This window comes from Sinocyclocheilus rhinocerous, unplaced genomic scaffold, assembly GCF_001515625.1.
Source record: "Sinocyclocheilus rhinocerous isolate Xijiao unplaced genomic scaffold, SAMN03320098_v1.1 scaffold1121, whole genome shotgun sequence".
Taxonomy (NCBI): domain Eukaryota; kingdom Metazoa; phylum Chordata; class Actinopteri; order Cypriniformes; family Cyprinidae; genus Sinocyclocheilus; species Sinocyclocheilus rhinocerous.
The window spans coordinates 486,386-496,618 of NW_015670367.1; the positions used below are offsets into that span (position 1 = coordinate 486,386).

The following is a 10,233-nucleotide window of genomic DNA, read 5'->3' on the forward strand; positions in this document are numbered from 1 at the left end:
TTTGAAAGAGAAAAATGTCTGTTTTTTTCCTGTAGTGAATCCAGGAGGCCTATAGCATGTTGCTCTGTAATAGTACATACACACTGCAGGTAGTTTTAAATGTGCTTGCTAAAATGCTTTCAGATGTTTCAAAATGTATCTAAGAGTAGCCAGAATGATTGTGTATTGCTTGTAGTCCAAAATGAACAGAGATGAATTAAAACAATCTATTTGAACACAGAGACATCCAATGATAGAACAGATTCAATTCGGATTGGTTCCAAAGGTCTTTTTCAAAGATTATATGTATAAGCATAACATTTCTAAAAATCCAGGAAATGCAATTGTACAGCAGGTAAATGAGTTCTCTCAGAGGGCAAACTGTTTAGATACATGAAGAAAAATGTGATTAGTCCATTTATGTACCATCAAGCTTTGAATGTGATCTCTTGTTCACTTTCAGGTATATATCTCTTGTCGTCCACTAGGTTTAAGTCCCCCACTGAATGTCCCTGTCCTCTGGTTGTCCATGATCTGAAGCACATCTTCTAGGATCGATGGCCCCAAGTCCAGATGGAGGGAAAGCATAGAGCCAGCGTTGGACAGAAATGGCTTTTCCTCCTCATCCCCATCCTTCACACACTTCTCATTTTCCTCAGGATTTGGACTTTGTCCATTTGTGTGCAAATGCAGTGGAGAGCCGTTTGGAGATGCAGGAAGTGATGTATGCCGTGACATGTTCCTCTCTTCCAGGTGCAGTCTGGGAGGTTTGGGAGGTGGAGCGAGAGACGGAGATGTTTGGGGTGATTGGGTCGTTGTCAGTGCTGTTGGGACCTCAGTGGTCGCCATTGCTGTTGAAGTCAGAGGGGCTGTGGCCGTCGGGGCTGGAAGGGTGAGCGCCTGCACCCCTCCAATGATAGGAAGAGACAGGGCATTTTTCAAGAGCGGCGAGCTCTCACAGGACGGCGGGTGACTGCTTACACTCACTGTGCGACTTAGCTGGAATGACCCTTGGTGACCTTGTTGCCCTGGTAACAGGTGAAATTTACCTTGTAGGAAAGACAGGTCACCGAAAAGATCGTCTGCGCCCCCGCCACTGCCAATGTGGATGGTGTGTCTGAAGTCTCCCAGCGGAGGGCTGATCATGTCAGAAGAAAGAATGTCACGCAACTTTTCCTTCTTTCCTTTACGGCTTCGTCGTTTAAGATATATGGGAGCCTTGGCAGACATGTTGGACCCACCGCGTCCTCCCGCACACCAGAAAGTCAGACCTTGCAGCAGGGTGAATGGAAGAAAGGAAAGGTGAAAGAATAAATGGACTGCACACGTGAAGGAGAGACAAAAATCACAATCGCACTTGGCATTCAAAATCAATCCAACTGGACAAATTCAGGAGGCTTTTTGGTTCCTTTCTTGTGGAAAATTCTTCATTGGCTCAGAGCGTCTTTTCATATACAAAGCCCAGAATTCACATTTGAAGGCCACATCCAGAAGGACAGTATTCCTTTCAGGACAACAATCCTGACATCATTTTAGACACTGAACGTCCCGTCTGCCTGCAGTTTGGGAGAAAAAGAGAGAGTATTTAGCACATACGCTGTAGTACATAATAACTCAACACTGATTTAGCTCATTTGACAAAATAAAGCAGCTGACATTAAATTGATCAAAAGTGAAAAGAAAGTCATTTATAATGTTACAGAACAATTTGAAAAAAAAAAAAGTTAGAAAAAAAATGTATCAGGGCTTCCACAAAAATATTAAGCTGCACAACTGTTGATAGTAGTAATAAGAAGAAAGGTTTCAGCATATTAGAAAGATTTCTGAAGGATCATATGACAGTGAAGTCTGGAGTAACGGCAGCTGAACATTCAGTTTTTCCATCACAGGAATAACTACATTTTAAAATACATAAAAAATAGAAAACAGTTATTTTAAATTGTAATAATATTTCAAAATTAATAAATGCCGTTTTGGTGATCATACGAGACTTCTTTCCAATATACTGTATATTTTACATATCTCTTTTTGTTTACTTGCTTTTTATTTACAACTGAACTGAGCCAACCTTAAAAAACAAAAACAAAAACTTCACATTACAAAAAGATGAAACCAAATTCGAATTCAGTGGCCCAACTTATATAACACATGGATTCTTTAGGTCAAAGTTAAAAGTGGGATTCACTAAGAGAAGGGAAGACAACAGAATTTTTTTTTACAAAATTTAATAAGAAGTGAGATAATAAACAAACTGTAATTTGAAAAGAGTCGGAGCAAATAATCAGGGTTTGTTAGTCTTGGCACGTTTGACTTGTCTTGCACACATAGGAAAAGATGACTATATCATGTCTCTGTGTGTCTGCTGATAGTGGACTCAGCTGTCCAAACTTTTAAAGGTTCAGCAGCAGTTTAATGGGAACATTTGAGTCAATGTGTTAGTGTGTATGTTTTTGTGCTGAAAAGTTTAACAGACCGTAAGACCGTAATAAACAAACTGTAATTTGAAAAGAGTCGGAGCAAATAATCAGGGTTTGTTAGTCTTGGCATGTTTGACTTGTCTTGCACACATAGGAAAAGATGACTATATCATGTCTCTGTGTGTCTGCTGATAGTGGACTCAGCTGTCCAAACTTTTAAAGGTTCAGCAGCAGTTTAATGGGAACATTTGAGTCAATGTGTTAGTGTGTATGTTTTTGTGCTGAAAAGTTTAACAGACCGTAAGACCTGTATGTGTGTGACAATACATCAGGGGCTCTAGAGCATGACTCATAATGCATACCTTTAGCATTAAATCATACTTCTGGAGCTGGTTCTGTTAACTATATCCTGCTGTGTGTGTGTTTCCTTCAACCTTGACTTTTATCAAAGTGAGTTTAACTAGCACACACTCGGACAAAAAACAAAGGCCAGTGTTTCCATCTCAAGTGTGGGAAAAGCCACCTCGCTGTTGAATAAGTGATCCAGCAAAACAGTTCTGTAACATTGTATGTAGGTCAATGAAACATGCCTATTCCAGTTTGATCATGTGATTTATAAAGTACATATTTGTAAGATTTTATATGTTCTAGACAAGCAAGGTTTCTAAATGGTAATAAATAGCTATGTTTATACAAAATCATGGTAACAGGGTTGACATTTTCAGATAAAAAAAAGAGTGATAAAAAAGAGGAAACTTGGAGAGTTTACTTCTTAAAAAGATGCCATTATGACAAATGTTTGATCATATAATTGAGTACTATAAATTTATTTACATTGTTAAAGGGATAGTTCCACCCAAAAATGAAAATTCTGTCATCATTTACTCACCCTCATGTTTTTGACATACTTTCTTCTATAGAACTTAAAAGAACATATTTTGAGAAATGTCTCAATGTTTATTTTGTTCATACATTGTAAGTCAATGGTCACCCATGTTTTTTTATCCTAAATGAGACCCTGGACCACAAAACCAGTCATAAGGGTCAATTTTTCGAAATTGAGATTTATACATCATCTGAAAGCTGAATAAATAAGCTTTGATGTAAATAAACCATTGATGTATGGTTTGTTAGGATAGGACAATATTTGGCCGAGATACAACTATTTGAAAATCTGGAATCTGAGGGTGCAAAAAAATCAAAATACTGAGAAAATCGCCTTTAAAGTTGTCCAAATAAAGTTCTTAGCAATACATATTACTAACCCCAGCGACTTAAGATTGGTTTTGTGGTCCAGGGTCACAAATGTTCTTCAAAATATATTATTATGTATTCTGGAGAAAAAAGAAAGTCCCACAGGTTTGGAATGACATGAACATGAGTATGTAAAGACAAGACTTTCATTTTTAAGTGAAGTATCCCTTTAAGGGAAAACATTATGGTAACAAGTCATTTCAGCAATGCACAATGTAAACTAAAATCTAAACATATACACAGAATGAATAAAGACAAAATGCTAGTTTTTATTTACACATTTTTGTTCAAAATGTGAATTTTTTCTAACACAAGAGGAACTTGGAAACAGAGGTGGAGACAGTCTTTATCATGAGATACCCTATATCTGAGTGTGCATGGCAAACGCACAGATGCCAGTACACATGTACATGCTTCACGGAAGCCAGTGGGCTGACTCACCAAACTGAGCAACATAATGATGAACCATAGATAAACAGAGTCAGAGAACAATTAGCACATCAGTTCTAGCCTGACTGAACCAACAGACTGATACCGCTTTTCCACTGGGGCTAGTGCCAGAATGGCACACGTTCAGAACCAAGCTCGCGTTTCCACTGGCAGGGAGCAGAACCCTCTACTTCACCAACATGTGACCGGAATCACCTGCTATCTCTTGCGTTGGTCTCGTCTGCCGACCACTGCTGAACTGATATATTTAACTGTTGTTGTTCATTTTAAAACTGTTGTGATTTTAAAAATGGTGCCTTTCAAACTGCAGTCTGTAGTGGAAACTCCTACTGACGTCATAGGTTCCCTTGTTTGAGACCAGTAAGTTTCGGGGCCAGTTCAGAAAAAGGATCTGGGCACCGGCACAGAATTTTTTGAGTGGAAAAGTTCAGCCTGGTTCCCAATTGGACTCCGGCTCCGGCCCGAGTGGAAAAGCTTTAAGAGTGGTTAATAAGATTGCACTGAAATTTACATTTCATTTTTAGGTGAGATTATTTTCACTCAAGTCATTTATTTTCATATGAGCTACAAGTGAAATAAATGATTTTGTCAGGATAATGTCTTACATTTCAACTTAAATTTAGAATGAAATAGCCAGATCAGTCAGCACTTAAAATACACAAAGATCTAACTTCATTACAAAATTAATACTCCACAAATCGGTTAAACTACATACAGCAGCATCATCTTTATTATATGTGACCCTGGACCACAAAACCAGCCATAAGGGTACATTTTTCGAAATTGAGATTTATACATCATCTGAAAGCTGAATAAATAAGCTCCAATCATTTTGACCCATACTATGTATTTTTGGCTATTGCTACAAATGAAGAGTTTGGTTCCAAAACGCGATAAACGCCATTTAAAAAAAAAAATTTGAGTTTCCGCCAAAATCCGTATTGTATCTGGGCGGTATTGAAAAGTCAATTTTTAATTTTACGCCAAACGCGATATCCGCCGTGTTATTCTGTCATGTTTCCTCCCTTTTTTTTCCAAACCACGACAAACGCCAGTCTCCCTTTTCTGCAGAATGCGATATATCCGCTCAACCAATCACAGCGCACCATTCCACGCCTTCTCGTCAGTAAAGCCGGTTCTGTGAACAGTAAATCTCCATCATGTGCTTTCAGATGGAGCGGCATTAATAAACAGAGCCGTAGATCACTGCAATATCGCGTTCATAATCGCAGATGAGTCGCATTCGATTATGAACGCGATATTGAGTAGCTTGTCAGTGTAAGTGTTTTTATTTATGCCATTTATGTTTTTGTTAATACCGCGTATAGCACTAGTCAACTCAAATGAATGTAACATGGCAAAGATGAATGCACTTTTCGAAGTTGAATGTAAGGGAAATGTCATTTTGGAATTTCTGTGGTTTAATGTGATATTGTTGTTCATGTATGTTCATGATGAAATTTTCTTTTATTGTTGTAATTAATTTATAGCATTAACAAGATGACACCTTGAATTCTTTTTGGGAGCGATGACTGATTGAATGTATTTTTAGTCCAATGCCTGCATATAAGATTAGTATTGACCAAGTTCAGAGGCTGTCATATGTGGATCAACTTACTTTGTTGTATATTTTCAACAGTTTCAATATGAAAAACCACTTTTATATTGATTCAATGGATTTATTGCATTTTGGGGAAAAAAGTATACAATTTTATAATAAATCTTTGAAAATCAAAATCTGGATTTGAATTTTTAATGTTATTATAACCTAAAGATGCTATGTGAAAGTTTGAAACAGAAAATAGTGGTTTTCATCTTGCCACTTTCTTGGTAAAGAAAACACATTTTTACTCAAATTAATCAAAATGGATTTATAGCGTTTTGGAACCAAACTCTTCAAATATACCCCAGCGACTTAAGACTGGTTTTGTGCTGCAGGGTCACATGTAAGGTTAGAGTGAATAGCGCACTTAACAAAAGTGGGACAGCATTAGTTTCTTGGATAACAACTTTGCATGTCAGAAAGGCTTTAATCAAACCACAATTGAATAACCGTTTTTCCAGAGAAGGAATGGGGTGAGTCCTGTTCAGACTCGCAGAGGAGTGTCAAGAAGTGTGAATGGTTTTTCTTATGGTACTTATGGTATTCCGATATCTCTGTGTTTATAACAGTCTAATCATAGATATTAAACAATTCAGTGGAACTCTGAGTCTGGAGAATATGTGTATCCAGGGGCATAAATTTAATCTAACAGTTGTGGGGGACAATAAACATAACATTTCTCAAGAGCAATTTTTGAAGGGGACACATATAAAACAGCTAAAATTGTATTTGTAAGGATATGTATACACAGAGGAAAGCCTTACTACTATTAGTGCAGCAGGGAGACCGTGCCAAATTAGACAACTTCAAGCTGTTGTGGTCGCGCCGAGACAGCGCTCGTGTCCGTTGTAGACATTACTATCCATCACAGGTAGACTTTATTACTATCCGTCACAGTGTTGCCAAGTCCGCGGTTTTCCCATGGAATTGGGCTACTTTATCACTGTTGCCGCGGGTTGTTTTTCATGTCCACGGGTTGAAGCGACCCCAATAACGTGTTTTTTAGCCCACGGAACGCGATTTTTACCAAGGGACCCCTCGAAACGCGGTTGGTTTGGGCTAGTTTTGAGTAGCAATTGGGCGGATTTTGTTGTGAAAACCTGGCAACCCTTTCTGTCAAGCAGGTAACGTTATTATTGCTAACATAGCGGACTCATCGAAAAATACATTTGCATCATCTGTATTAAAGAGAAAATAATCACTTCATGTGATGTTTAAGTGAATAAAATAGCCTTGACAGCCTTACTTACTGGAGATCCACAACTCTCTCTCACTGGACTCGTGTGTGTGTAGGTGATGTAAAAGAGGAAAGCAGGCATTTGGACCAAAGCACTGTGAGGTAAGGGAGGGGGGAACTCAAAATATTTATAAACTTAAAATGCATTTTTGCTCCATTTATGTTTGTGTTACTACTTAGTTACACTATTATTTAAAGTATAAAACATTGTTATTTACAATACACAGCATGGTTTTTAATCATATTTTTAGGGGGGACAACCCTCAGATAGGGAGGGTCCTGTCCCTCCCAACACCCCCAGGATTTCTGCCTATGTGTGTACCATCATTGAAATTAAAGGTGACATATTATGCCCCTTTTTACAATATGTAATATAAGTCTCTGGTGTCCCCAGAATGTGTCTGTGAAGTTTCAGCTCAAAATACTCCACAGATAATTTATTACATAACTTTGAAAATGCCTATTTTGAGTGGAAGCAGAAACAAGCTGTTTTTCGGGCCTGTGTCTTTAAATGCAAATGAGCTGCTGCTCACGCACCGGGGACCTGATTATAGCACTTAAAACCTGGAAAAGTCAGATTTTCATGATATGTCACCTTTAAAGTATTTCACAATGTGGAAATGAACTATGCCGCTCCTCTGAATGCCTGAGGTTATTTATCAGTTTCAGAGCAGAAGTGAACAATGTTGCTGGAAAGCGTAAATGGGGCGCTGTGCTCAGACAAGCCCTCAACAGACTGCTCTGTTTGGTAGACAATGCAGAGAACAAACTGACACAAAATCACAGCAGCTTTTGGTTTGTTTAACAGAGAGAGTTACTGTCAAACCTGACAGCCAACCATCAAAACACCAACAGTATGATCTTTGTCCAGATCTCAGAGACTAACACATATTTTTTATAATCAAACAGAATGAGCACTGAATGTGCTTTAAGTATAGAGTCTGATATCCAAAAATAGCTGTTTTATAAGTTAACTCATGAACAATTTTCATTCATTTCATGGAACTACACAAGCACTTCTATGGGATCGCAGTTAAAATTATGAAAGGGATAACAAAAGAGCCATTATATGGTTAGCTTACAGGTCACAAGTGATTAACGTTACGCTTCTTTTATGTTTCCCTAATGGTATGCCAAGGATGTCATCCCATCTTCTATAGATTTAAAGCAAATTAAAGCAAATATTAAACAACTAAAAACAAACAAAATAAACAAACACTTACTTTTTTCAATATAATTCTAATCAAAAATGTTTCTGTTGTTTCTACTTCTCGGATCGCAAAGCTTATTAGCCAAACTTCAATTTTAAATTCAAACTCCAAAGACATTTCAAAACTTTTTGAAACTTTCAAAAGGCTTTTGTCATGAAAACATTCAAAATTGGTCTTGACAAACTTTATTTTTCTAGATCAAAATTACACTTGCAACAATAATAATTTCAATTAATTTTAATTCCACTGCACTTAATTCAAATTTGAATTGCAATTCTTTTGCCATCTCGAACTAAAAAAAAAATCAAGCTCAGGAAATGAAATAAAATACAGCTGTTGTGGAGGCAGTGGTCAACCTGTCATTACCTCTGTTTAAAGCTGTGTGCGCGAGTGTACCCTTTCAATTTACTTACAAGCTTCAAAACTATACAACATACCACCCCGGAACGTTTTTAACGTCATCATACTTATTTACAGATACACATTCATCTTTCAAACAAGGAGACGATACTTTTGTGACTGAAGCAGAGTCGTGTAACTCCGTACATCTCACATGGCAGCAGCCCAATGTCATGGCAGTTTGCGCGCACCACCCTGCGCTCATTTGGCCGCACGAGCAACACAACACCCCAGATTACATTAGCACTGGCGGACACAACAGGAAGTTTCCTATACTGCATGTTCAAAAGAGCTTATCAGAGTTATCATGTTTTAAACGATCATATTTGCATTACAAAAATATAACTGATCTGAAGAGAAAAATTACGCGTAACTCCGTGAAAACCCTCCTACATATTACTGAACATGTTGTATTTAACCTGCATGCGATTTATTTAAACTCCACACGAAAATGTTATATTACGCCTACCTTTGAGATGCCAGTCCGATCAAACTCCTATCCAAAATGCATCTATGCGCAGGTCTTTCAGGTCAAAATGATTCAATACCAATTATGCTCGGCCATATATACTTCTTCCCACACGAAAACCTGCAGAACTGACAGAAGTATAAAAATAACCCTAACACTTGATACCGCATACCTATACAGAGAGTATTTGCTGATCCAGTAGAAATAAACCCACCTCACATCACTGCTGAAACCGAGCGCACAGGACTGGACTCCATGGATCTGGATCGCCGTTGACATCTACAATTACTATCCAGGCCATTATTTGGCGTTTACCGCTTCTTCCGTGTTTACTGAAGATTCCAGCAGGACAGCGGAGGGAGTCTGTGGCGCATCACACACACACGCGCGCGCCGCTGTCAGCACACGCTCGCGGTGACTCATAATCTGAGGTTATCACACCCTCCACACTGGCATAAACCATTACTATGTGAATGTCTCCCTATCCAAACCTCCAATCTCTCATACACATCGCACATACTCAAAAAACAGATAACTGTTTCACGAGTTCGCACTAACATATAATATGATTGAGCAATTACCGGTAGTAGCATATTTGGCGTGCTGTCCAGAGGGAGGGCTCCGAGCTCGGGATAGAGCCCGAACCCAGAGAACCCCACCCCCCACCATCCCAAGAATGGGATGAAATACACTGAACAAAATTATAAACGCAACACTTTTGTTTTTGCCCCCATTTGTCATGAGCTGAACTCAAAGATCTAAGACTTTTTCTATGTACACAAAAGGCCTATTTCTCTCAAATATTCTTCACAAATCTGTCTAAATCTGTTTTAGTGAGCACTTCTCCTTTGCCGAGATAATCCATCAACCTCACAGGTGTGGCATATCAAGAAGGCCTTTTGTGTACATAGAAAAAGTCTTAGATCTTTGAGTTCAGCTCATGACAAATGGGGGCAAAAACAAAAGTGTTGCGTTTATAATTTTGTTCAGTGTAGATTAAGAGTGAGGTGTTGGGGTGGAGGCGGGATGCTGGAAAACTGTCATGGAACAGAGATAAATTGGTTGTATATATACATATTGTGCTTGTTAAAGGGGTCATATGACGTTGCTAAAAAAGAACATTATTTTGTGTATTTGGTGTAATGAAATGTGTTTATGCGGTTTAAAGTAAAAAAAAAAAACATTCTTTTCCACATACTGTACATTATTGATTG

General features: G+C 38.2%; 1 protein-coding gene across 4 annotated transcripts in view; it reads right to left on the reverse strand.

The window, feature by feature from the left end:
* Positions 1 to 21: 21 nt before the first annotated feature.
* LOC107734144 (cdc42 effector protein 2-like) overlaps positions 22 to 10,233 on the reverse strand; it is a 13,999-nt gene continuing 3,787 nt past the window's right edge. Inside the window, exons 1-3 of one of the 4 annotated variants that reach the window (XM_016546010.1) lie at positions 9,234 to 9,432; positions 9,020 to 9,147; positions 22 to 1,535 (exon numbers count right to left, since the gene is read on the reverse strand). In XM_016546010.1, the coding sequence (XP_016401496.1) occupies positions 439 to 1,209 (771 nt within the window). In that variant the 5' untranslated portion in view covers positions 1,210 to 1,535; positions 9,020 to 9,147; positions 9,234 to 9,432 and the 3' untranslated portion in view covers positions 22 to 438. Of the gene's footprint in view, positions 1,536 to 9,019; positions 9,148 to 9,233; positions 9,433 to 10,233 lie in introns of those variants that run through there. The other 3 variants (XM_016546011.1, XM_016546009.1, XM_016546012.1) reach the window with 3 other exon arrangements.